We start from the raw sequence: 27,009 nt of genomic DNA, 5'->3' as shown, positions 1-27,009 counted from the left end.
AAACCTCCAGCTTGCTGTGAATCCAACCCTTTGTGCCTTTACCTCTTCTCATTCAGATGTGCAGAAACAGTACGAATGCGCCAATTTTGGTGAACAAGGAATCACGGTCGGGTGCTGGGACGTGTACCGACACGACATCGACTGCCAGTGGATCGATATTACTGACGTCCCACCAGGCGATTACCTCTTCCAGGTATGGCATGGAGGCAACAGGGTTTGAGTCACTGCTGTTGCTTTTGTCTTCTCCATTAGGGTCGTCGGGCACGCAACCAATCGGTTTGCTCATACATCTACACAACTACAAATTTCTGATTACAAAGAGATTATACTCAGGATATCGGAAAGAAAAAGAATTACCTAACAGGACAATAAGCATTAGATCAAGTGAAAAATCAGGGCCAACAGCATAGAATAGAACCATAGGATCGTTAAGGTTGGAAAAGACCTCAAAGATCATCAAGTCAAGCCATCAGCCCAACCTCACCATGCCTGCTAAACCATCTCCCAGTGAGCCACATCTACATGTTCTTTGAGCCCCTCCAGGGATGCAGAGAAGGTGTTTGAGGGTGTATCTTAGTGCACAGGAAAAGCTGTGATGTCAAGCTGGCTTTAATCGAGTGTTTTCTGTCTCCTTGCCAAATGAGTTTGGGATTTTTTTTCTGTTAAAAAGCATTATGGTGTAATGAGAAAGCTGATTCTGCCTGGTGGTGTATCCAGTCCACCTCTCAGTAACTTCATGCTCTGTTTCTCCATCGCTCCCTAGGTCGTCATCAACCCAAACTATGAAGTAGCCGAATCCGATTATTCCAATAACGTGATGAAGTGCAGGAGCCGGTACGACGGGCAGCACATCTGGATGTACAACTGCCACATAGGTGAGAGGGAGCCCTCCAGGGATGGAGACTCTACCCCTGCCCTGGGCAGCCTGGTTCAGTGCTTCACCTCTCTTTCAGTAAAGAAAATTTCCCTAATATCTGAACTAAACCTCCCCTGGTGCAACTTGAGGCCTTTTCTTCTCATCTTAAAATATATAAAAGACTTGGTCCAGTACTCCTGGATGTTCCAGTTACAGCAAGACTTAATCATGGCGACATGGAACTATTTGGGTTGGAAGGGACCTCAAAGCCCATCCAGTCCCACCCCTGCCCTGGGCAGGGACACCTCCCACTGCATCAGGTTGCTCAAAGCTCCATCCCACCTGGCCTTGAACCCCTCCAGGGATGGGACATCCAATCCTTAAATTAATTAGCCCAGGAAAATCTTTGCTGTTTGAGCAGTTGCTTTTAACCATTTGCTTTCACAGCACCCTTTGCAGATGACAAACCCCTCGCCACCTCCCGCTCAGCCCTGTGCTCTTTGTCCCCTCCCCAGGTGGTTCCTTCAGCGATGAGACAGAGCAGAAGTTCGATCACTTCAGCGGACTCACAAATAACAAGGTGTCCACCCGATAGAAGAACATCACCTCCCACCCCACTATTTAAAGAAGCGAGGTGTCCTGCTTCGGTGATTTCCCTAACCACTGCACACAACAGAAAATCAAGCAAACAATCAAACTCTAAATTCGCAAGGTAAATTATTCTCTAAAGGTGCCTTCCTTCCCGTTGTAGGTGCTCAGACCACAGTGTCTCTCGTAACTCCAGGTCCTACTACCCAAGGTAGTTAGGAGCAGGCTTTTAAACTCTGCTTGGCGCCATATCTTCACCCTTCCAACCTCTTCCACCAAGGTTCCTCTCTCGACTCTGCAGCACCATCTCTAATCACAGACATAGGCACGATTTGCTTTTCTTTGGGCACCACCAACCTAAACGTGTCTCTACGGTTCATTTTCTTCAAGGCATTAATCTTGGTATCTTTAAGCTCTTTGAACTCAAGCCTGAAAAGCACCATTGATGCAAACGCCTCCACTCGCGACGCTGCTTCTCGAGCACCGCTTCTCCTCACTACGGCCACATCGTTTAGCAAAGAAATACAGGAAAGGAAAGCTTCTTTTTTGAGCAGAACAGTATAAAGCATAATTTAATATCGCAACGAAACTCTTTGTATCCAACAACCAACCCCAATAACGATCTCTTAAGCGGAGCAGCTAACGCAGAACTGTTTTCTACGAGTGTATCGGGGCTCCACGACGCTCCCCCTCCCTCAAAACATCGTGTGGATCTCATGATGATGAGTCCACTGGACTGTGAACTTCCATTACACAGTTACCTATTCCCCCAGAAGATCTAAATATTAACTTCTACGCTGGATAGTCCCTCTGTGACGCCTTTAAAGGATGAATTAATTAAGGTAGAGCGAGGATACAACGCCTTAGAGAGGTAACGTCGTGGCTTTGGTCATCGGGGTTCTCACCCACCTGTATAAATTGTCTTTAAGAGGGTTTTTACACTTGGTGAATTCACAATGGTGCTCAGGTGTTCCTCTGTTTGTTTGAGGACACGCGTTGCTACAGATTTTCAGGCACAGCTACTTGAATAAAAATGGTTTACCCAGACAAATGTTTTATATGCCATTTGTGCATTCCTGTTCCATGAAAGTTTAGGGCCTTGGTCACAATTCCTGAATCGTTTTCTCCCTCTGGGTTTGTCCAGAAGGCTTCTACAAGCAGCTGAAGTTAAAGGACTACTCAGAGCTGACCATTTCCATCCCCAGGGGATGGGAATGGGCTGCATTTACCGGGCTGCATCTACCTTGTGCTCTCGTAACCTACCTCACAGGGGTGTTGTGAGGCTTAAAGAATGCACAAGTCTTGCTAAAGCCTGTCAGAGGATTTCTGTCCTTTATCCAATGCCCGGGGGTGGCGTCTCGCAAAGGTTTTTAGCCTACTGTAAGTTGGAAAACTCCCTTGTGTTCTCGGGATGCGGGGCTGTGGAGCAACAGCAGAGTCTGAAAGGTGTCAGATGCTCTCCTGCTGCTGCCACAACGCGGTGTCCTGCAGCACCTCTGGGCAAATCAAACCTTGCAAAGTCTTGCTTTTCTTTTCCTAAGCAGTGGGATGCAACCTAACAGGGCAACGAAGCCGGACAGGCTTTTTAAACACCATGGAAATAAGGAAAAAGAACCTGAACCTCACTCGAATTGTCAGTTCTGTAGGATATTTGAACAACATTACAACAAAGTAAACATTAAACAGATTTTTTTTGACTCCTGCAGATGCTCTGCTCTTGCTTACAGCTGGCCAACAAGCTACAATTCTCTTATGAAATGCAATTTTTAACCTGTATAGAGGAGGCTTCTCTGCACGTGCCCCCTGTGAGTAGAGCAAGATGCTCTCCATAACAAAGAGCCAGCAGCGACCCGCAGAGGGCTGGGCTCCTGAGCTCCACAGCTGATTAACAGCAAACTTTTACCTTCCCCAACTCTAGAAAGAAAAAGACCGGTGCTAATCCATGAACACAACCTCCCCGGGGCGCCTCACTGTTCTGCATGCAGTTTAATATCACAGCCATGCTCTTCTATACATCGTTTTTGAGCTGAGCTGGTTTATTCCTCCTGGTCCAAGCCCTCTGGCAGCAGCACTTCGCTGCCCGAGCCGTCCTGCTGCTTGTGCTTCAAGCCCAGAGCCCGGGACACCAACCTCTTCGCCACAGCCGTGTCCGTCTGGGGTCTTTCCTTCGCAAGATGAAGGAGCTCTAGGTAAAACACATTTAATTAGTGCTTATTTGGGAAGAGCTTTGAGGCTAAACCATCACACTGGAGCTGATTTCTGTTCCCTTAGTTCCTTTCCAGAATGAGCCTGGGAAAATCACAGAATAGTTTGGGTTGGAAGGGACCTTAAAGATCATCCAGTTCCGTCCCATTCCATGGGCAGGGACACCTCCCACTGGATCAGGGGCTCCAAGCCCCATCCAACCTGGCCTTGGACACCTCGAGGGATGGGGCAGCCACAGCTTCCCTGGACAACGTGTTCCAGTGTCTCATCACCCTCATAGTGAAGAAATTCTTCCTCAAGTCCAGTCTAAATCTGCCCCTCTCCAGTTTATCCCCATTGCCCCTTGTTCTATCACTCCAACCCTTTGTGAACAGCCCCTCCCCAGCTTTCTCGAAGCCCCTTCAGGTGCTGGAAGGTCTCTAGAAGGTCTCCCTGGAGCCTTCTCTTCTCCAGGCTGAGCAACCCCAACTCTCTCAGCCTGTGAGGTGCTACAGAATGAGCAAATCCTTCTCTCCCTCCCCAGTAAATTGCCTTCCCTTTCAGAACGATGTGCCTGTGGATTTGTACTTGAGATTTTTCAGTGATGCTTCAAGCTCTCTGGCTGTGATTCAGCCCCGAGCCCCTTCTGCTGCCGTAGAGAATCATTCCCTGTTTGTTCGCTTTCAGGAACAGCTTCAGAACCATTCCTGGCATCTCTGAGAACAAAATCAAGGCACGCGGCCCAACCAATTTATCCAGGCACAGGGAAGCTTGATCTCAATTTGGACAAATCAAAGCCAGCCATCAAAATCCTTAGAAAGCAGCAAGGAAAAATCTGCATTATCTTGCTAAATACATCAGATGCTTTGGGAAAGCCCTTGGGCCACTAAATTCTATTTTCTGGTAGCCACCTGGCTTGCTACAGTTTGATCTCCCAAGAAATGAATATTCTAAAACTTTACCAAGTCCATAACAGCCTGGATTTGGTAAATACCTAATCATTTATCAGCAAATTCGTTATCCAGTTTGCAGCGGGGGCTTTGCTTGCTTTATTCCGTTTTATTAATAAAGGCAGCTTAAAGAAAAAGGGGCTCAAAGCACCAGCAGCTCAGGGAAGAAAACTGTTGCTCAAAAATAAGAAAAGGAGAAAAAAAGATAGGAGACACTGTCAGCTGATTGAGATCCAGGGGAAAAAAAAAAATCACTAATTAAAACCAAAACACAGAAAAAACAGATTTTATAGATAATGTTCCCCCGCAGGAATTTGTATCCTGATTCAACAGCGATGAGAACGGGGAAGGGTTGAATGAAGAGAGACGAAGGGGAGAGTCTAAAATCCAATCCAATCCTTGGATGTTTCATTTACACGTCTCAAACCTCAGGAATTTCTAACTGAGAGTGAAATGGGTTTCAAACTGCATTCTACTGGGGAAATAACCGCTGGTTGTACCTTCAGCACCGTCTCTGCTGCTGCAAGCCTCATGGCATTTCTTTCCTGTGGCAACTATACCTGATTACAGTATGATTTTAACAGGCAATAAAATACATAAATAATGTTAATGGCTGCGCTTAACAACTTTTTTCCTCCACCTGTTACCGAATAAAGTGATGCCAACCACAAACTGCGACTGCATCTATTTTGTTTGTGCAGAGAAACAGGGTTTGCTGGGCTTGGATCGCTGCTACGGCCGCTCCTGCTCGCTGAACCCCGGCTCTTTGCTTAAAACTTCACACGAGCCAAGCAAAGAAGAAGAAAAACAAAGCCTGGATTTCAGCAAACCACTGAGCTGGGAGCAAACAAGGCAAGACGACTCGATGCTTTTTTATTCAGTCCTCACAGACAAGGGAGAAAGAGCAACAGAGAACTTCAACACGCATAACACACTGTTGTTATCACTCCTGGAAGTAGAATATAGTGTATAATCCTCTGCAAATTGGTTTTTTGTTGCATTCATCTGTGCCAATCGCTCCTGCCTGTAGTAAATTTTAACACAGCTACTATATAGGTGGGCTGAAAATATGGGAAAAAAATGGATCTGCAGGTTTTTACTGACACCTCTACACCAGCTCAGTCCAGCAGCACCAATAACGTCATAAATAATGAGAGAAATACTCTTCCTTGGTATGTATTTCCCCATTTAACTTGTCATCGTGAGCACTCAGGATACAGGAGATGAGGAAACCAAGAAATAATAATCATTGAAGAAAAGATTGTCTTACTTGGTCGCTGCAGCGCCTTGATCTTCGACTGCTTCGTCGCGTGGATCAACGGTCGGATCTTTAAAGAAGGGTAACGGCGCCCCAGGGCTTGAGATGCTACAAAAGACAAAGGAGGGTGAAATTAGCAGGTGGGTTTGCATAGAAAAATCAAATCTGAGCTCTACCAGCACCAAACAGTCGGAGCTACAGCAGCTGAGGGGTCATTGCAAGATTTGTATTAAAACGGCTCTGGTCACCTCACATTCCTCGCAAAGGGAGAGTCCCAAGAGCATATAAACACATTTTGAATGTGCCCCATCCCTGGAGGGGTTCAAGGCCAGGTTGGATGGGGCTTGGAGCCCCTGATCCAGTGGGAGGTTTCCCTGCCCATGGCAGGGGAGTTGGAACTGGATGGGCTTGGAGGTTCCCTCTGACTCAAACCATTCTGTGATTAATCCAAATCCCAAGAAAAAGGGGTTTGGACTGCATCCACCACTGCACAGAAACTCTTGGGAGGGCTCTGACCTGACCTTGGGGTGTTTGTCCCCGAGGTCGGTGAGCTGGGATGCCGGAGGGCCCCAGGAGGCTACTGTCTGCTTGCAGAAATCTCGTCTTGTTACAAGAGGAAAAACCAATGTAAGAAAAGAGATTCCTTGCTAGAAACGCAGCCAAGTTGCTCCGTACACAACCAGTGCCCTGGGGATCACCTGAGTCAATTATAAACCTGCTGCTCTCGCTCAGCGGCTTCCCCGCTGCCACAGCAACTCCAGCTTCTGAAGCATTAAAACCTTCTCAAGTTTGAAGCGCTCGAGACAGAGGTGATGACCCCAAACCAGCAACAGCTTAGCCTGACTGCAAGAATTGACTGACACACACGGTCCTCGCTCCCAAGTGGAGTCACGGTACCTGTGGAAGAGCTGGAGAAGATTCCCAGGGCGTGCGTATCATCGACCCACTGGAGTTTGAACCCACTCTCGCTAAAATGAAAAGACAACAGAATAATATTTGTTCATAAGGAAGGAAAAAAACTCACCCAGCAAACAATAAAAGCCATCAGTCACTTCAAACATGGGTTTTCCCAGATAGAGATGATGCTTTTCACAGCATCGCACCCACGTACGTAGAATCATAGGATAGTTTGGGTTGGAAGGGACCTTAAAGGTCATCCAGTTCCAACCCCGACATGAGGGGAAAGAGAAGGGAAGGAAGGCAGGAAGATGGGCAAGGGGAGGGTTAGGTTGGACATGAGGAAAAGGTTCTTCCAGAGGGTGGTGGAGCACTGGAACAGCTCTCAAGGAAGCAGTCACAGCCCCAAGCCTGAAAATATTCCAGAAGCATTTGGCCAACACCCTCAGCCCCATGGTGTGAGTGTTGGGGTGTCCTGTGGAGCTGGACTCCATGATCCTTGTGGGTTCCTTCCAACTCAGGCCATTCTATGATTCTAAGAAGGCACAGAAACCACCAGCTGTGCCCCTTTCAAGGCCATGATCTCCAATTCCCTCATCAGCTGCCCCCAGGAACTCTCCTTTTCCTCTCAAGAAACCCTCAGCCAAAACCAACCTTAAACCCACAGAATCATTAAGGGTGGAAAAGACCTTAAAGATCATCAAATCCAACCGTAAGCGCCTTGTAACACAAAAATAGTCCTTGATGTTCATGCAGCACTTTACAAACACAATTTTTGGCTCAGTTAAACTCTCACAAGTGGGAAAAAAAATAGAGGAGAGGGAGCGCACGCAATAGGCAGGATCTTATTAAAATGGGAATGATGTTTTTTTCATGTAAGGGATGCGTAGAGGTGAGGTGTGGACATCCCAGTGGTGAGGAGTATCCAGAGGAGGAGGATGCAGGAGGCAAAGAGGGAGCGATGCTCGCAGACACCGCGTCCATCACCCTGGCAGAAGCAGCATGAATTCAGAGCTGCACCGAGCGCCATTTAGCAGTAACGGAGAGCTGGACTTTGTCTCGCTCCTCTCCTAACCCAATGTCACTCCTTTAGGCTCCGTTTCCCGTATTTACATAATAAATCTTATCTCCAACAGCAGGATTGAACCCTTTTTCTTCCAAGACTTGGGTAAGCACATAATTTCACCCAGGCAATGCGACACGATAACAAAGCGGCTCCTTGAAAGCACCTGAAGGCTCTCAGGAACCACAGGGATAAGCCTGCACATAGAGAACTGCGTGGGAAAGTGCCCTGGAGAACCAGTTGTGTTTTAAATCAAGCATAAACTGCAGGGCTCTTGATCAGGGAGGGCAGGTTCAAGCTGAAAGAGGGGAGATCGAGATGAGATCTTAGGCAGAAATGTTCTTCTGTGAGGGTGGGGAGGCCCTGGCCCAGGCTGCCCAGAGCAGGGGTGGCTGCCCCATCCCTGGAGGGGTTCAAGGCCAGGTTGGATGGGGCTTGGAGCCCCCGATCCAGTGGGAGGTGTCCCTGGGTGGGACTGGATGGGCTTTGAGGTCTCTTCCAACCCAAACATTCCATGATTCTAAGCATCCTTTAAGGCACAGAGTGTAAAATATTAGGGCACAAAGGTGCAACTAAAATTCAAAAGTCACGTTCTGTCACGCATTCAAGCCTGAACCGGGGCTTGCAGCGGTACTCACTGGAAATCTGAGAACACTTCTAGGAGCTGCTCCGTCTTCAGCGTCGGGGAGAAGTCATAGATTTCAGTGACGTGGCCAAAATCCCCCTCATTGAGCTGTGCAACTCCATAGCTGGAAAAATCAAAGCTGATCTTCTCAACGCTTATGTCCTTCACGGTTAAATGGCCCACAATCTGAGTGGAGAAATAAATCAATCAATTAAAACATCAGATAAGATTTCGTTTCCAAGCCTCCCCAGCCCCACCTCGGTCCCTGCAAACCACCTCTGTGGCAGTTCTCCTGCACCAGCATGAGGTTTCTCCTCCCACCAACCAATTCCTTCCCCCAGGGCCAACTCCTGAGCCACCTCTTTCCCCAAAGACACTCCCTGCGGCATTAACCACAGCAAATCATAAACAATACCTCCGCGACGAGCTCCGCGGGACACTCCTCCTCCAGGCTGCTGTGCCCACAGACGGCTGCGCTGTCCTCTTTATCGCCTGCAGACAAATCCAGCTCGCGCCAGAGAGCGTTGGCCAAGCTCAAAGGCTCCTTCTTCTCCTCTTCTGCCACGGGCACCTTCGTGCTGCGATTCTGCACGGCAGCATCCACCCCACGTTCATCCTGGTCCTCAGGAGGTGATGGGTTGGCACCGCAGACTGATTCAGGCACAGAAAGGTGCTCATTTTGGGCTCCTGGGGAGTTCTGGTTACGTTCCCCACCGGAGCGCTCTTGATCTTGGCTTTTTGCTTTGGAAAAACTCTCCCCTCCCTCCTCATTCCCAAAGTTCTTGCCCTGTTCTTCAGGTGGTGACACGTTTCTGCTGCTCTCCAGGCTCTTATCTTGATCTTCCAGCCCCAGCAACACCACGCTTGGCTCCACACAGCAGCTACCGCTGCAGCTTTCTGATACGGAGGAGTTTTTGCTGCCCTCCCCTCCAGCAGCAGCCAGGCTCGTTTGGTCTTCAGCTTGCAGTTGGCACAGGACTTTGCTACCTTCAGCTGTGTTCTCACAGCTCTGATCTTGCTCTTCTGCTTCAGCTGGGGGTTTATTGTGCACAGAAGGAAGGGAACCTGAACAGCTTTGATCCTGACCTTCCTGCCCAGAGAAATCCTTACTGTTCCCTGACGACGGGACATCCATACGGCACGGAGAACGCTCATCACGACTTCTTCCTTCACCAGGCTCCTGTTGCTTGTCCAGGGTCAAGGAGACATCACCTGGGCTGCCTTCAGACTTCCCCAGCTCCTCCTGGGCGTCTCCGACTGAAGCTTTTGGACAGATGTCTTCTTCTTGTGCCGCGTCGCCACCAGCCTCGGTGCCAGCCACCCCCAGGCTCTCCTGCTCTCCCCACTCTGCCCTCCTGCGCATCGCTTTGGGGACGTACAGGGCTTTATCTGGTTTCTTCCGGGGGGGCCTTTGGATCCTGCCAGAGCCCACGCAGGCTCGAGAGTTGTCGCCGTGCGTCTCGCCGCCGTGCCACAGCCTGGCACCTCGGCCCCCCCGGCCCCACGGCTGCGGAGGTCGCTGTGGCCTCGGGGCGTTGCTGCTGGGTTTGGGGTCACTGGTCTCGCTGGGGAGCCTGGGAGCGAGAGAACAGCAAGGGGTAAGCAAAGGAACCCAAGTCATCTCAAAGGTCTTTTCCAACCTATTGATTCCATGATTCTAACGTGACTCTTCCTGGAGAAAAGGAGGTGGAGGGGAGATCTCATCGCTCTCTACAGCTGCCAAAGGGAAGGTTGGAGAAAGGTGGGTGCTGGTCTCTTCTCTCAAATAACAAGTAATGAAACAATAGGAAATAGCCTCATGTTGCACCCCAAGAGGTTTCAATTGGATATTAGGAAAAAATTTCTTTACAGAAAAAGCGTTGAAGCCCTGGACCAGGCTGCCCAAGGCAGTGGGGGAGTCTCCATCCCTGGAGGGGTTCAAAGAACGTGGAGAGGTGGCACGTGGGGACACGGTTTAGCAGGCACAACGGGGTTGGGCTGATGGTTGGACTAGAGGAGCTGAGAGGTCCTTTCCAACCTTAACAATTCTATGATTTGCAAAGGATAGAGAGGAGGAAAAGCATGAAATGCACATAGAAAAAAAACACCCAGAATTTCTGCTTCTTTAAGGACTGGAAGATGCTACGGATAAGGGACATCATCCTCTCTGCAGACAATGTAACCTTCAACCTTCTGAGCTTGAACAGAAACCCCACGGCCACAGAAAGAGAAGCAGCATCCCCTCACCTCTACCTCCCCATACCTTACAGCCGAGTGACAGATGACCGTCCTCCTCCTCCATCCTTCTCCCACCGAAAAGCTGCTCAGCAAATCCACGTTGTCCACCGTCCGATGGATCAGGTACCTGAGACGACTGGACAGAGGGGGGAAGAGGAGCACTCTGCAAAGAGAGAGGGGTAGGGGCATCAGCAACACCCTGGAGGGGTTCAAGGCCAGGTTGGATGGGGCTTGGAGCCCCTGATCCAGTGGGAGGTGTCCCTGCCCATGGCAGGGGTGGAATTGGATGGGCTTTGAGATCACTTCCAACCCAAACCATTCTATGACTCTGACTTAATCCTTGACCCATGGGGATGCCCCAAGCCGGGCTTGCAGCCGGCCAGACCTCACAGCCAGGCTCCAAACGCCACCGCTCAAACCCAAAGGGTGTTTTCGCCCCGGAGAACCAGAGACAGAAGTCACCACGCCCCAGTGCTGCTGCGTGGCAGGTCACCTACCTGTGGTGCTGCCCCTGCACCATGAAGTGCTCCAGCTCCTCCGCGATCCTGCCCACGAACTCATCCTCGTTTGGGGAGAGGAACACGCCATCCATGCAGCGCAGCGCCAGGGTGGCAGCGGACGGGAGGCCTGGGGAGGGACAAGGACGCGTGGAGAGCCGCCTGCCAGCTCCTCTGCTCCTGCAGGTGCCGAGCAGCCCCTGAAAACTCGACCCTCTCTCTCTGTGCAGCCACAGGCACCCGGCTGCAGCGCCGACCCCTGCCCTGTGCATCCCAGGTCCCTGGGCAGCTTGTGTGCCTCCAGCCCCCTGTGCTCTGCTGTCCCCCAGCCCTTTTCCTGTGCCCCCCAGCACCTCGTGTGCCTCCGTGCACCCCTCGACCCCGCTCTGCAGCCCGAGCACCGCAGGCTGCTCTGTGCACCCTGTTACCCCCTTCCTCGTGCACCCCCAGCACCCTGTCTGGCTCCATGCACCCCCCAAAACCCCTGTGAACCTCGTTACCCCCTGCCCTGTGCACCCAGGGCTGCTTTTTACACCGTTACCCCCCTCCTCATGCACCCCCAGCACCCTGTGCTGCTTCATGCACCCCTCAAAACCCCTGTGCACCCAATTACCCCCCTCTTCGTGCATCCCCAGCACCCTGTGCTGCCTCATGCACCCCTCAAAACCCCTATGCACCCCATTACCCCACTCCTGATGCATCCCCAGCACCCTGTGCTGCCTCATGCACCCCTCAAAAACCCTGTGCACCCCATTATCCCCTTCCTCATGCAGCCCCAGCTCCCACAGCTGCTCTATGCACCCCTCAAATCCCCTGTGCACCCCTCAAATCCCCTGTGCTCCCATTACCCCTTCCTCATGCACCCCCAGCACCCAGAGCTGCCCTGTGCACCCCACTAACGCCCTCCCAGCGCCCTGTGCTGCTCCATGCACCCCTCGAAACCCCTTTGCACCCCATTCTCCCCTTCCCCGTGCCCTCCCCCCGCACCCACGTGCAGCCCTGAGCCTTGCCCCCCCCCCCTCCCCTCTGCCCCCCAGCCCCACACCTCACCTCCTGCATCCCCATCACCTCCATCCCCATCACCCCCATCCCTACCCGAACCACCCCTTCTCCCACCTTCACCTCCAGGCCCGGGCGAGCAGCAATTCCCTGCTCAGCGCCTGCGCTCAGTCCTGGCTCCTCCCGGTTCCTCCTCCTCCTCCAGGCTCCTCCCAGTCCCTCCCAGTCCCTCCCAGTCCCTCCCAGTCCCTCCCAGTCCCTCCCAGTCCTGCGGTGTGATGCTCCCTAAGCCCCGGCTGCAAGGATGAAGGGGGTGGATCTCACCCCATCCATGTCCCCAGGGGCAGGGATGTTGGTTTATTAAACTCAAAGAGGGGATATCGAATGATTTCTATCATTATTACATACTTCTATATTTCTCGGTACCTAATTAAGCCATCCCAAAGCTCACGCTCTCTGCATCAGAGGCTTTTCAGAGTGTTTTGCGGCTTCGTGTCCCTAAGAAAGGTGGCAAAGCAGCTAAAACTTGGGAAATTCTGGCTGGAGGGACCTGTGTGATCATAGAAAAGGTGTTGAATCCTAGGGGCAGAATATATTGTATTAATTATTTATATAATTATAATATCAGGTCTTTGGGAGTTGGAAGAAAAGGATCTTTGAGGTCCATTCCAACCTCCTCTGGTGGAACTTGAGACTATTTCTTCTCATCCTGCCGCTTATTACCAGGGAGAGGAGACCAGCACCCACCTCACCACAACCTCATCTGGAGCAGTAGAAAGCGATGAGGTGTCCCCTCAGCCTCCTCTTCTCCAGGCTAAACAGCCCCAGGTTCCTCAGAACCCCCTGGGCTCCATCCCCTTCCCAGCTCCATCCCCTTCCCTAGCTCCATCCCTTCTCTAGACGTGCTCCAGCCCCTCGATGTCCCCAAAACTGACCCCAGGACACATCATAGAATCATAGAATAACCAGGTTGGAAGAGACCCACCGGATCATCGAGTCCAACTATTCCTATCAAAATCCCAGCATCGACCTCGGAGATACGGGGAGCTCTGCTCCCCTCCCACACCAATCCTGCTGTAACTTGACTACAATTAGGCTCTATTTAATAATTACCAGTCCTCTGTAATTATCATTTTCTGATTTTTCTCCTAGTTAACGTTTGCTGGGGAGGAGGGAGAAGCCTTTCTGCTGTGCCAGGGAGCTATAGATGGCTCAGATTTGAGATGATGTTCAACCAGGCATGGATCAAAACACCTTTCTCAAGTCTCTCCCGGCACTGAAATGCTGGGGGCTGCTCATTTGCTGTTCCCACCCCCAACCGAGCAGACTCGAGCTCCTATAGGCACAGGAGAGGCTGATTAAAGAGTAGAGGTGAGCAAGGAGAGCTTCTTCAGAACCCATTAGCATCGAAATGAGACAGCAAGGGGAGGCAGCAGGGAAGGAGCCTTAATGAAATGGGGAGGAAGGGAATTAGGAGGAGAACAAAGTCAAAGGGGGAGAAACAGTCTTGGAAAAAGGAGGGACCTGACTGATGTGGAGGTACAGAGACCAAACCAGCAATGTTCTTGCTTTAACACCTCATTTTCTCCTTTCCCTTCAGAGTCTCAGATGCCCTCATTCCCAAAGGTAAATAGTCCCATGTCCTGGAGCTAAAACACAGTTTCTGTTCCCCCAAGCATGCCCTGAGCTGTGCGTGTCCCGGCTTCGGGAGGCTGGCTCTTGCTTCCAGGAGCTGAAATGGACCTTAGGCATGCGGAACCCTTCCCTAAAGAGCAAGAGGAGAGCCTTGCAACACGCTCCAGACAAGCTGCTACTGAGCACAGGCTCAGGGCTCCAGGGAAGGTGGCTGCAAACCTGTCCAGACCTGCAGGATAATTTCCTGGAGCAACCAAGAGACAGGCAGAGGTGAGAGTTCTCCTAGCAAAGCCACCACCTCCTCCCTGCACAGCCCAACAGGAACATGGGGGGTCCCTAGTTAAAGGCTGCACCGTCCCACCAAGCACAACCTGATCCAGTGAGAGGTGGAACTAGGTGGGCTTTGAGGTCCCTTCCAACCCAAACCATTCCATGATTTCTATGATTAAAGCAAGCTCCTGCCCAGACAAGGAGGGTGACATTCACATTTGGCACTCCACGTGCAGCGCAGCGGGCGAGGCAGTGAGAAAAGCCTGGCTGAGGTGGGAAAGAGCAGCAAAAGCTTTCCAAATCCCACTGAAAATCCAGCCGGGCAGCTCAGCCTCAACTCCCACATCCATCGACAGTTGCTGGAGCGTATCACGATGACCTCTGCCTGTTGCTTCCGAAGAAAGCAGCAGCCAATTCACAGTCAGCTCAGCTGCACTGAGATTTAATTAACTTGACCCTGCGACCCGCGCTTTGCACAAGCCCAGATGGAGCAGGAGCTGCCCGAGAACAACTTTCCAACAAGAGTGCAATTATTCCCTTGAAGGTACAACGCCGAGCTGCTTCCTCCTAAAGCAAACAGCACAGTGGCTTTGTGACAGGTTAAAGAAACTTGTTGCCACCGTGTCACGGTGTTTACTTCGGAAGGCTTTGTTTAATTAAGCCTCATTAGTTCCACCGGCTGCAGCCCGCTCCTGCCAAGTGCCTATGCCAGGAAGAGCGACTAGATGGCACCAGCAGCCGGCTCATGGCTCAGAGCTTTCCCTTGGGTCCCTGGGTCAGGCCATTCCCTTCATCCCTACCACAATTCCAGCAGAAGCCAAGGAATTCATTGCTCGGAAACCACAGGGCCCTGGCACCGTGCTAACCCGTGCAAGGATGCGCCATCACCTGTGCCCCAGAGAGCATTTTTCTCATATTCAGAGAATCATAGATTGCGTTGGGTTGGGTTGGAAGGGACCTCAAACCCATCCAGTTCAAGATCTTCAACAAGAGGGTGGTTTCGGCGCTCTTGAAGAGAGCAGCGATGGGAGGGGATCTGTCCTACAGCATTAAATCACGGCAGAGGCTCGGACAGGGAGCTCACACTAAGCCAGGAGGCATTCCAGGAAACCATTCCTCGAGATACAAGGAAGCCTCCCACCTCCTCAGAAGCCTGGAAACATCTCAGAAAGGATCTGGCCCTCACAGATTACTTATACAGAAGCAGACATCGAAAGCTGGGTTGGGAAGGGGGTGATGGGATAGTAAGGGAATAAATTATCCAATTTCTGTGCCTCTCAGGATACACCTAATGAAGAACAGACCCTTAACTCCGTTGTCACTGACAAACAAATACAGATACTCAACCAAAATATTCCTGGTCATGGATTAACTCCTCCTGCCTGCTGCACGCAGCCCTCTCTACTGAGATAGCTGCTCTCCGCACTCCGTTCCTGAGCAGTTCCTACAGCTCCTCCCATAAGCAGCTGCTGCTTGTACTGAGAATCAACTTAAATACTATTTTAAACAGCACTCTAGAGTGATAAGATTCCAGTTTGGTAGCAATTCAGCTCTAGGTTTTTATATTTCATTTCCTCGCCCAGCAAGGATCTGCCCTCCATTTCCCTTCCCTGCTGTTTGACCAAAATACACTCAAAACTCTGTTCAACCGTCTTGATTACATCCCCCACTTTGCATCAAAGGCAGAAAATTACAAGGCACTTCAAATCAAGTGGCAGCTGCTTGGCTTTAACTCTTCAATGCCTCCTCCAGCAGGGCCGGCTCAGTCCAATGCATTACAGAATCACAGGAAAGTGTTTATTGCTGCAGGAAGCACTTGGCACTTTGCTTGCGCAAGTTTTGATAGCAGGGGAGAAACGAGGAGCAGTCAGATCCTTTAAAGGGTGATCCTGGCAGCAGGCAGGACCTGAGCCTTCCCAGAGTCACACCACAGACTAGGCAAGATAAGCACAGAAAGAAGAAACTCGCTCTTCCCTGCCTGTCCCTGCAAAACCGCTGGAGTTCTTTGAGCAACAGCGTAATTCTGATCAATCATGGAATGGTTTGGGCTGGAAAGGAACTTAAAGCCCATCCAATTCCACCCCCTGTCACCAGCAGGGACACCTCCCACTGGATCAGGGGCTCCAAGCCCCATCCAACCTGGCCTTGGACACCTCCAGGGATGGGGCAGCCACCCCTGCTCTGGGCAACCTGGGCCAGGGCCTCCCCACCCTCAACTGTGAAGAATTTCTTCCTAATGTCAGATCTAAATCTTCCCCCTCATCCTCTCACTCTAGGTCCTTGTAAAAAGCCCCTCCTGAGCTTTCCTGGAGTCCCTTTCAGTACCAAGAGGCTGCTCCAAGGTCTCCCTGGAGCCTTTTCTTCTCTAAATCTATGATTCTAGTTTAGTAACTGTTAGGCTCCTATAAACACAGAGAGAAGGCTGAGGGAAATCAGAGCCTGGTACAGCAGCAATTCACTTTGGTTTTGACAAAAAAACCCAGGGATCTGCCCATTTACTTTCAGCAGGTAAGTTTTACAAATGCAGAAGCAGAGCTGGAACAGAGACAAAAGAAAAGGAGGCACCACGAGGGACTCTGGTTCCTCCCCTTTATTACACGTAGGCAGAAAACAGTGGTTTTTCTCCCATTTACTTACAAAGGAAAGGAATACAGAGCTTCAAGTCATTTTACACAATGCCAGGTGCGGGCTGGGGAAGCTGCTGGCTGGCTCCAGCACATCTCCTCGGGCAGGAATTTGCACTCAGCAAAGCCACAAGGAAGCCAGAGCCAACGCAGCAAACCTCGTGACACCAATAACGTCTACTCGGCTCCTCTGGGGCTAAAGGTGGGTCGTTATAAATTAACAGGGCATGGGAACTTCAGCCACATGGCTCGAGCGACGGAGCTTGGTAGGGGAGGCAGCGTAGAAACGATGATGGGAATACATTCCGAGTCAGGTTATACATTAACACGTAGCTCGTGGCTCCCCTGCCACGCACAGAAAGCCCAGTTATAGCACATTCCTCTCCAGAAAGAACTCATTTATTCAAGTTGGGTATCTGGCTTCTGCTCTTGCATGTGCATAATAAAAAAGTGACCTGCAAAAGATGACGATTCCACTTCTGACGGGAAAACAGCCTCTAAAAAGCACCTTCAGTCGCCGTGCTTGGGTTTTCCTGCATTCAAAACACTTACAGGGTTTTGGTTCGGGGTTTTCTGGTAACCCAGCATTTTTGGGATTTGCAACAGCAAGACTGAAGGGAAAGTCAAGGCTGTCATATGAAACCAGGCTCACATGGGAACATGATCCATCTCTTTTCCTCCGACCCCGGATCTGCTCAAAGCAGACCACCCTGCAACTCCCAAGGAGTTTTGCAAACAGGGAACATACAAAAGTAGCAAGCAGCTCACATTTCAAGTAAGAGCAAGCAGAAAATCGTGCTATAGCGACTGCAAGCCTTTGTCACAACAGGCAGCGTCAGAAACTCCTTCATTTAAACTCTTTTGCAGGTCTCCCTTTTAAGGCCTTAGTGTCATTAGGGAAAGAGGAATTAGTTTTGTCTTGTGCTTGCAACTGCTGCGCTCTAGGAGCGGCACCAAAACCTCCTACAATTTAACAGTTAATAGTGTCTAGTTGTCCACGACCGTGCAAAATACAGACAGGGAGGGATAAACTATCGAGAGGTGTTCAAGCTTGTTGCAGTCCTTGACGTAAAGTTAAGTGCCAAGTGTTTTAAACAACCACACAAACAGCCAAATGTTGAGCAACTGCAATACGGCTGCGACTCAGATTCTCAACATCAGCCACAGCAAAGGAAAAAAAAAAAAAATGAGCACTTTTATGGACAGAGAAGAGTTTTATCTTCACTGGGCAGAATAGTGAATTGCGTTCCCAGAAGGGAAGACTGGATGTCGCAGAGTGATTTGGGATCACAAGTGTAGATGTTGGCACAGAGATGACAAACACCAGTTCCAGAGTGGATTGTCACGCCAGGAGATCCTGTTGCTGAGCAAAGCGATATCTGTGAAGAACAGGGGAGCGTTATCCCTCTCCCCAGAAGTTCTAGTCATTAGTTAAGGAGCTTTAAGACAACTTCTCAAAGTGCAGCAACAGGATCCTGATGGGTCTTTAGAGATTCAGTTCCAGAGCTGTTTTGGGTTCAGAGGAAGTGGAGGGAGTCTTTTGTGCCAAATCTATAGAGAAAAGTGCAACAGAAAGAGATCAGTTTTGTCAGTAGTTGAACCACGTCCAGAACTAACAGATACGATTTCAGAGCACCTCAGTGCTTCAATGTTCAGTTGCATTCTCTGGGAAACCTACACTTCATGAACCATGGAGAGGATCAGAGAGCTGGATCACCTCCCATACAAGGACAGGCTGAGAGAGTTGGGGTTGTTCAGCCTGGAGAAGAGAAAGCTCTGGGAAGACCTTAGAGCAGCTTCCTGTAAGAGAAGACGCTCCAGGAAAGCTGGGGAGGGGCTCTTGAGCAGGGAGAGAAGGGACAAAGAAGATGCTGCATGCTTGGCAGCAACAGGCATGAGAACACTTTTCTTTAACGCTGTTAAGAGAACATACAAAAAGTGCTGCCTGGCTTTGTACCGGTTTGTTAAATGACAACAAAAACGATTAGTCCAAGCACTATCTCCCTCGTGGGGCCTTCAGCTTTACCTCTACCTCATGGCACAAAGCCCAGGCAGAATTTCTAGCGAAGAGGGCAGTTTTTTTCAAGATAATGCAACCAAGCATCTAGCAGGGATGCCAGGAGAGCGTGCTTTCAACCAGAAGTGGGAAAGATTCTGGCTCAGACTTCAGTTGTGCTAGGTATCTTTCATTCTACAAGGCTGTCACAGATCCTAATAGCAGCTAGCTAACATGACCTGCTGACATCCATACCTCCATCGGAAACAGAGAGCTTTTCCAACTCAGCTTCAAGCTCGGCATCAGAAATAGGTGGATTCAGCACCTTCTGGGGAACAGGAGGCAGGTCTACAGGCTCCTTAGTCGAGTCCTGGAGGAGGCTGTCCAGCTCCTTCTCAAGTTCCTCAGTGTCCATCTCTGTCGATTAAAGAATAGATTCAGTTCCAAGTAGAATTAAGCAGCATCTTCACAGCACAGACTGAAGACCAATTTCGCAGAGGAATTATTACTCCCATCCATCATTACTCATAAAAAAAAAGAACTCCCTGCGCTGCTTCTAAAGGTGAAAATTCAGTCCTAATTTCAGGAGAAGCTATTCCTTTAGAATGATTTTTGCCAAGGCATCTAAGGTCCAGAAAACATTTCAGCAGAAACAAACAAGCTGCAGTAGATCCCAGAAGAGAAAGACCTTCACTTAAAAAACAAAATGGCAACCACTCTAAAAACAGATTTAAATCAACATTACACAACTCTGAACTGAAATCCACCTGTGCTTAGAGACTGCGAGGATCAGCACAAAGGCTGATTTCCCTGCAACCTGCTAGTCAGAGAACTCCTTGCCACTCCCTTTCAAGGCACCGGGAGCACTATCCCAGGTTTTTCAGTACGTGCTTATCCTTCCAGGAGGGAGGACTAAGACACACATGGAGAAGGAGCAGGGAATGGCAGCAGCACAAAGGACAAGCACCAGCATGAGAAGATGAGCAAAGGATGGAAACCCCAGAACATACCTAGGCCATTGACCCCCACTCCAGCCAGAGTCTGGGCTACTTCGTCTTGAGTATCACAAAGCTGGGGAAAAACACACATTTGATTCAGAATCTAAATTAATCTTATGTCTTACCAGACCAAGGAGCACGTTTAGGGATCAAACCTGAAACAACGTCACAGACAAAAGAAGAAAATCTCCCTAATTTTAGCTTATTATGGCTCAGGCTGACAAAATAAGGACCAATACATCTCAGACATTTTACAGACAGCCCCCCAGCACAGTAGCTGAAGTCACCATTTACGTATACAGAGCTGAAGCTGCTGTACCAGTAATCCTCTGTCTAGTACACCAGCTTCTACCTCCAGATCACTCTCTTTGTTTCAATTCATTCAAATAAACTCATCTCCTCTCCCTTGCTGAACTGCAGAAGATTATGGATTAAGGAGTTTTAAAACCCCGCTTTTATGCTCCTAGTTGAACAGCAGCTTCCAAAGATACGACTTGTATTTCTTTTTAACACATCTCAGTAAACATCATCTAGGAAAGCTGTGTGCTCATGCAATTTTGCTAACCAAAAAACCACCCGAAACAGAGAAATTTAATGTAAACTGTGATTACTAGCCAGAAATAAATGCAAATATGCAACCCAGACACAGCCAGTTATTTACAGACCTCTGCTTGCTGACCTAAAAAGATCAGGATTTGCAAGGCACTTTGCTCTGGTGACATATGGAATAGAAGCCAAACAGCACCAGAAGCCTCAATATTAGTAGCTGGGCAAGCTTGCTGTGCCCATCTACACACTACTTGTTTGTTTATCTAGATGTGCTCTTATTTCAGTACCTCTTGTATCTGATCCACCAGGTTCTCTGCCTTCTCCACAGTAACATCCTTCATAGAGAGTTTCAGAGCTCCCACACCAGCCTGATAGGCATTAAATACCTGAAAAAATGGAAAAGAAACAGGCACAATGCTAAGAACAAACAACAGGCAGTGTGAGCTCCTCTCAAGAGCTGTTATCCAAGCAAGGCTCTCATAGGAATATCAGTACACAATAAAGCCACACAGGTTTATTCAGAGCAACACCCCAACATCAGAGCAGAGAATAAAGTTGTGTCCCTCAGACATGAGCTCTGACAAGCAGGTAAAGCAAGACAAGAGAGAAGGGCTGGGCTGAAGTGAAAAGCACGAGATTAAGACGCTACCATCTGGTCGGTCTGGGAGGCATATATACGATCCAAGATCCCCTGCACCGCATCCAGCTTGGAATGAAGCTCTTCAATGCGCCTTTCTGTCCTTCGTTTGGATTTCAAACATCTCAGAGCCTGGAGACATCAGAGATTTGGATCATAAACCAGGCAGCAGCCAAAGAATTGTCAAGAAATAGCAGCAAGGCACACATACAGCAGTTAGAGGAGCTGGGGATTTCCATTTCTCTTCACAACCTCACTCTGGACAAATAGATAACAAACTTCACCTTAAGGAGACCTCAGAAACACCACTTCAACACACTGAAGTTTAGGTATACAATGCCCAACCCTGGTTATTATCTGCAGCTATTGACCAGCTCCAAGGCACTTAACTTGTTGGTCCTCCCAAGTAGAACAGCACTTACCAATTGCTTTTTGCCAGCTCTACAAGCACTTCGGGCGTCCTCTTTGCACCTGTAGAGATGCGACAAGGAAAAGCACCTTATTCCTCTGCAAGCAGTGGGTATTTCTCAAGTCAGCAACCACCCTCCTCCCCACCTTGCTCTGCTCCGGAGGTGATTGAGTAACGAGGCATTTGAGATACAACCACCCCTAAGCCATTGCTTTTTCTTGGAAGCAGCTCTTGAATGCCTTCCAACTTTTTGCTAAAGCTTTCAACATCCATTCACCACACGTTGTTTTCACGGGAACACGGAATAAAGACTGGAAAACCTGCCCTACCAAACGACTGTGGCTGCTGCGTTTACCGAACAAGAATGACTTGCACTTTCGGATAGCAGCTTGGTCTTAACTCTGTCACAGGAATACAAAGTTCTACAGCACACGAACGTTCTTCCCACCACCCTTCCCCAAATTACTTCTCTGCTTCCTGGGAAAGGGACTCCACCTTCTGTGACAGGAGCTGTTCGCTTTGCATCAACTGGTACACTCCGATGTCCACATCGTTCACTGGAGAGACTTTGGCATGGAGGCCCCGGGCAAACTTCACTATCTAAGGAAAAGAACCACATGCTCGAGTCCCTCATTTCTAGAATCAATGCCTGCTCTGGAAACACTTTGATTGAAGGAAAAGAAACCTTTACATCTTGTAACAGAGCAATGAGGACATGCTGGTTGCCATATGGTGGAATCATACAATCACAGAATTGTTTGGCTTGGAAGGGACATTAAAATCCATCCAGTTCCACCTCCTGCCATGGGCAGCAACACCTCCCACTGGATCAGGTTTTTGGTGTTAGAGACAAGAGCGCCTGCATCTCTGTAGTTACTGACAGATAGGAAAACCTTTTCACAGAAAGTGGAATGCCGATTCCGGTGGTGTGGAGTAACTTAAATATGGGTACCTGGGAACAGTCATCCTGTGACTAAACAACTACAGTATCTGCTGACTTTCTAGCTGTTAAATTACATAGGCAATCTTACAAATGTTTGATGGAAGAAAACACAAACTTGCCGTGTCAGAATGAGGATTTAGTCTCATCTATAACCAGGTTACGATGTTGGAATGCATTGAATTTACTTTTCCAGTCAAAGAACACCCATATTGAGCCAATAAACTATCTTTCCAGCCAGATGAAACGCAAGACAGGGATTATACCACCCAAAAGCAGTCACCTTTACCCTGTACCTTCTCTCCGTTCTGTTCCAGGATCGTGACCCTCTTTTCCTTTTGTAGCTGGAGCAGCAACAAGTAGAAAGTCCTTTCATCCGGACAAACACCGGCACAGAGGGAACGCAGCTCCGAGAGGGCAACAACAGGATGAGACGAAAGCGCAGAGTTCTGATACAGGCGATAAACTTCCTCTGCTTTCTCCTGAAAGGAAGCAAGAGAGTTGTTTGAGTTTACACAGCACTCTTGCCTCTCTCACATCGGCCGTCAAATCCACACCCTCTTCCTCCCACACCGAGGGTGAAAAATTAGACATCATGTTTTGGGCCAGATAACTTTCTGAATGAGTTGCAGGTTACATGCAAAAGCAATTGTTTTAAAAATATCACCATTAACAGAATGAAAACACTATGGTTTTCTATGACAACCGAAGCTACACGAATCACATTCCCTGTGCAGCTGCTACGGAACAACACAACAACCACACAGGCAACAAGTTTCCCTCCTCTGCACTTCCTGAAGACTGACCCCCACCTCAAATTTCAATCAAATAAAACCTTTTCTTTAATCCACGCTGTAATTGTTGTCATCATTTGTATGGGGACAAAGCAAAAAGAAAACCTCTCCCCATTCCAAGTGAGTTCTGGTCCACTGAAGGGTACAGAAACAACTCTTCCATCCAGGATGGTGAATTTCCAGTTCCCTTTTAACAAAGTTTCTCCTCTCTTCTACGTACACACCCTCAGAAAGGGCCGTGAGATAACCACCGGAGAGGGGAGACACCATCTGCTATCAGCCTAACTACAAATAAAGGAAAGCATCCAAAAAACTCCAGCATTTCTGCTAGTCCCAGTCATTCAGACACCGCTGCCACACAACAGCAGCATATTTTGGTGCTGATTTTAACAGCCACGAAGTGACACAGAGAGAAACCCAAGGTCTTGACTGTCAGCACCACACCAGCCAAGCCAGACTGAGCAACAATGAGTTACAGCAACTCACAAAGGGTCTTTGATGGGATCCAAAGGTTCTTTAATCATATCTGAAAAGGCACGTGCTCTGAAGTGAAAGCAGCCTTTAATAACACAGCGAGTTCACTCTATTGAGCCAGTGACTTCTACATCACCGCTTCCTCCCCACAACAGACGTTACTCAACCTGCAAGGTTCTCTCTCACACTACGCTTGCAGAAACTCGCAGCGTATTCCCTGCCTTCCTAGAGAAGCAAGCAAGCCAGTCTCCCTGGCTTCTTCTGGATTCCTGGTAATCAGAGAAAAGTCTTTATGCTACTTTCAAGGAACTTCTGTACATATAATCTATTTGTCATCTCCTAGTGACTCCATCCACCTCTCCAACAGGTTTTAAACACCCAAGGAATACAATAGAAGATCTATTCAACCCTGATCTTTCCTTGCCAGCACATAAAACAACTCATAATTTCTCTGGAGAAGCATAATGTTGAGCAAGCTCTCAGCAACCCTCACCTGAAGCAGCTCCACGTAGATCAGAACTTCCTCTTCCTCAGGTATTTTGCTGTCGCCCAGCACACTGGAGAGAGTCCACTTCAAGGGCTTCAGAATGAACACCCCCACACCCCAGGAAATCCAGCTGCTGTCTACACTGGCCATGAAGTCCGACTCCCTCTGCAGCTTGCCGCGTCTAGAGAAGAAAGGCAGAACTGAGTACGATCAGTCCTAAAACCCTTGCCCTGGCAGCAAACAGGAGTGGCAGCAAGAAGAATTTTTAATGGGAACGTTGCTCTATGCTTTGTACATCCACCATCCTGGCGGTGGTTTCTAACAGAAAGCCAGTTTCTAGCTGAACGACTAGCTAAGGTTTGGGGTGTTACTACCACACACAGAGGTCTCCACACCTCCCAGGGTTCCTCAGGACACAAGGATCTCTTGTTTACTGCTTTTGCAACTTTCTCCCAGTTTCCTGACTGAAAACTGATGAAGACATCGGACAGGGAAATCGACAGGGAGGAACAGTTTTTAGAGAGGGTAGCTGCACATCTCAGGATATTTGATTTGCAAATGCAGCTGTTCTCAGATCCAGAGGTTTTATTCTTTATGTTACAGGCACAAGCTCAGCTCCTGCTGCTCCCCATCTTTTTTTTGGGTACCAGACCAGACTGTAATTCCACCACACAGAACACCCAGATGCAAACACCAGCACAGCACAACCCCACATGCCCGTACACCACCCACCATTCACAGCAGGCTCCTCACAACCATTTCAGGGAGCATAACCCAGTTTAATGCAAAGCTTCCCTGCATGTCAGAGGGTTGGAACTGGATGGGCTTTGAGGTCCCTTCCACCTCAAACCATTCTGTGATTCTACGATTCTCAGCCTCAGCTCCTGACCCTCATCCTCTGCATCAGCCTCAGCTCCTGGCCCTCATCCTCTGCTTCAGCCTCAGCTCCTGGCCCACATCCTCACCCCCAGACATTGCTTCAGCCCCAGATCCTCATCCTCACCCCCAGACCCTCATGCTCAGACCATGCCTCATTCTCATCCTCACCCCTAGGCCCTCGTCCTTGCCCCTAGACCGTGCCTCATCCTTGTCCTCATCCCCAGACCGGGTGTCATCCTCATCCTCACCCCCAGACCCTCACCCTCACCCCCAGACCGTGTTTCATCCTCATGCTCACCCCCAGACCCTCACCCCCAGACCGTGTTTCATCCTCACCCTCACCCCCAGACCCTCACCCTCACCCCCAGACCGTGTCTCATCCTCATCCTCACCCCCAGACCCTCATCCTCACCCCCAGCCCCTCACCCCAACGCCCCCGCGGTACCTGAGCAGCTCCCTGAGGACGGTGCCGAGCCCCAGGGGCAGGCTGCCCCTCCTCTCGAAGCCGTGCTGCAACTCCCTCAGGCAGGTTCGCACAACCCCCCCGCGGCGGCCCCGGGCGAGCACCAGCCCTGCCCAGAAAGCCATTTTGCTGTCCCACTCGGTGCTGTTGACCTCGCGGCTCTGCTTGAAGGCCGAGAAGAGGAAGGCCATGCGCTCGTCGTCCGTCTCCCACTCGGGAGGCAGGTCCCCCGCCGGGGGCGGCACCCGCTCGGGGCTGCACATGGACGCGAGCGCCCGGCGCCGCCGCGGCCTCCGCGGGGCCGCCCTGCCTGCAATGGCGGCCGCGGCGCCCCCCCCCGCGCAGCCTGGCTGTGGTACATCCCACCCCCCCTCCGCTCGACGTGGTACAGCCTCACGCATGCGCATTTATCGCCAGCCCCCCGCGCAGCCTGGCTGTGGGACATCTCACCCCCCTCCGCTCGATGTGGTACAGCCCAGCGCATGCGCGCTTATCGCCACAACCCCCCCGCGCGGCCCCGCTATGGGACATGACACCCCTCCGAAAGCCTCGCGCATGCGCACTGACGACCAACCCCCGCGCATCCTTTTGAGTGACACATTCCACAGCCCCGCCCTCAGGTTCTGCGCATGCGCGTTAATAACAGCCCCGCGCCGCGAGTGGCCTCTGCGCATGCGCATTGCGCGCCATCGCCTTCCCGCCAGGCGGAGCTGGAAGTGGGCGGGGCTTAAGAGTGGGCGGGGCTTGGAGGGGACGTTCCCGCCCCTCCCGCGTGCGTGGGCGGGATTAAAGCGAGGCTCACCGCCCCCCCCCCAACGCGGGCGCGCGCCCTCCCGTGTGACGTCACCCGGTGACGTCATTTCTCTAGTACCGGGGGGGCCCAGGGTGCCCAGAGCAGGGGTGGCTGCCCCATCCCTGGAGGGGCTCAAGGCCAGGTTGGATGGGGCTCGGAGCCCCTGATCCAGTGGGAGGTGTCCCTGCCCATGGCAGGAGGTGGAACTAGATGGGTTTGAGGTGCCTTCCGACCCAAACTATTCTGTGATCATGGGTGGTTTGGGTCAGAAGGGACATCAAACCCACCCAGGGACACCTCCCACTGGATCAGGGGCTCCGAGCCCCATCCAACCTGGCCTTGAACCCCTCCAGGGATGGGGCAGCCACCCCTGCTCTGGGCAACCTGGGCCAGGGCCTCCCCACCCTCACAGCAAAACATTTCTCCCTAAGATCTCATCTCAATCTCCCCTCTTCCAGCTGAAAACCATTCTTCCTTCTCCTATCCCTGCCCTCCCTGACCCAGAGCCCCTTCCCTGCTTTCCCAGAGCCCCTTTCAGCACTGGAAGCTGCTCTAAGGTCTCCCTGGAGCCTTCTCTTCTCCAGGCTGAACACCTCTCTCAGCCTGGCCTCAGTGCTCCAGTCACACTGAAAATGCCGGTAAAAAAGCTCTCTAAGACCCATTTTGAAGTTTTAGAAAGCAAGCATCTGGTAGACAAGGTGCTCAGGGACACAGTTTGGTCACCTTCCCTGGAGGGGTTTAAGGGCCGGGTGGACGAGGTGCTGAGGGACATGGGTTAGTGATTGATGGAATGGTTGGTCTCAATGATCCGATGGGTCTTTTCCAACCTGGTGATTCTATGATTCTATGAATGGTTGGACTCGATGATCTAAGAGGTCTTTTCCAACCTAGTGATTCTATGATTCTATGATTCTAATTCGGCCTGAG

The 27,009-nt window shown here is 50.4% G+C and overlaps 3 protein-coding genes and 1 long non-coding RNA gene across 4 annotated transcripts in view; 2 read left to right on the top strand and 2 right to left on the bottom strand.

Moving 5' to 3' along the window:
- Positions 1–1,715, top strand: part of LOXL2 (lysyl oxidase like 2) — a 40,886-nt gene extending 39,171 nt beyond the window's left edge. The window contains exons 12-14 of the mRNA XM_069877573.1: positions 57–193; positions 764–875; positions 1,372–1,715. Coding sequence (XP_069733674.1) covers positions 57–193; positions 764–875; positions 1,372–1,451 — 329 coding nt within the window. The 3' untranslated portion in view covers positions 1,452–1,715. The remainder of the gene's footprint in view (positions 1–56; positions 194–763; positions 876–1,371) is intronic.
- LOC138731618 (uncharacterized) overlaps positions 1–5,225 on the top strand; it is a 349,611-nt gene extending 344,386 nt beyond the window's left edge. The window contains exon 3 of the long non-coding RNA XR_011339178.1: positions 4,135–5,225. This is a non-coding gene — a long non-coding RNA (uncharacterized lncRNA). The remainder of the gene's footprint in view (positions 1–4,134) is intronic.
- On the bottom strand, positions 2,995–12,261 carry R3HCC1 (R3H domain and coiled-coil containing 1). Its single transcript, XM_069877622.1, has 8 exons — positions 12,258–12,261; positions 11,136–11,265; positions 10,664–10,801; positions 8,837–9,995; positions 8,435–8,607; positions 6,734–6,804; positions 5,849–5,944; positions 2,995–3,629 (listed from the first exon to the last, which is right to left on the bottom strand). The coding sequence occupies exons 2-8, from the start codon at positions 11,228–11,230 to the stop codon at positions 3,481–3,483; spliced, it is 1,881 nt and encodes a 626-aa protein (XP_069733723.1). The 5' UTR covers positions 11,231–11,265; positions 12,258–12,261; the 3' UTR covers positions 2,995–3,480.
- Positions 12,262–16,575: 4,314 nt separating this feature from the next.
- Positions 16,576–25,614, bottom strand: CHMP7 (charged multivesicular body protein 7). The gene is made up of 10 exons (XM_069877461.1): positions 25,272–25,614; positions 23,954–24,128; positions 22,489–22,674; positions 21,719–21,852; positions 21,266–21,314; positions 20,856–20,975; positions 20,494–20,592; positions 19,670–19,730; positions 18,915–19,076; positions 16,576–18,214 (listed from the first exon to the last, which is right to left on the bottom strand). Exons 1-10 carry the CDS (start codon positions 25,550–25,552, stop codon positions 18,150–18,152), a joined length of 1,332 nt encoding a protein of 443 aa, XP_069733562.1. The 5' UTR covers positions 25,553–25,614; the 3' UTR covers positions 16,576–18,149.
- Between the last annotated feature and the right edge of the window lie 1,395 nt (positions 25,615–27,009).

Source organism: Phaenicophaeus curvirostris, chromosome 27, assembly GCF_032191515.1.
Source record: "Phaenicophaeus curvirostris isolate KB17595 chromosome 27, BPBGC_Pcur_1.0, whole genome shotgun sequence".
In the NCBI taxonomy this organism is placed as follows: Eukaryota; Metazoa; Chordata; class Aves; order Cuculiformes; family Cuculidae; genus Phaenicophaeus; species Phaenicophaeus curvirostris.
This window is presented reverse-complemented; position numbering and strand designations above follow the sequence as displayed.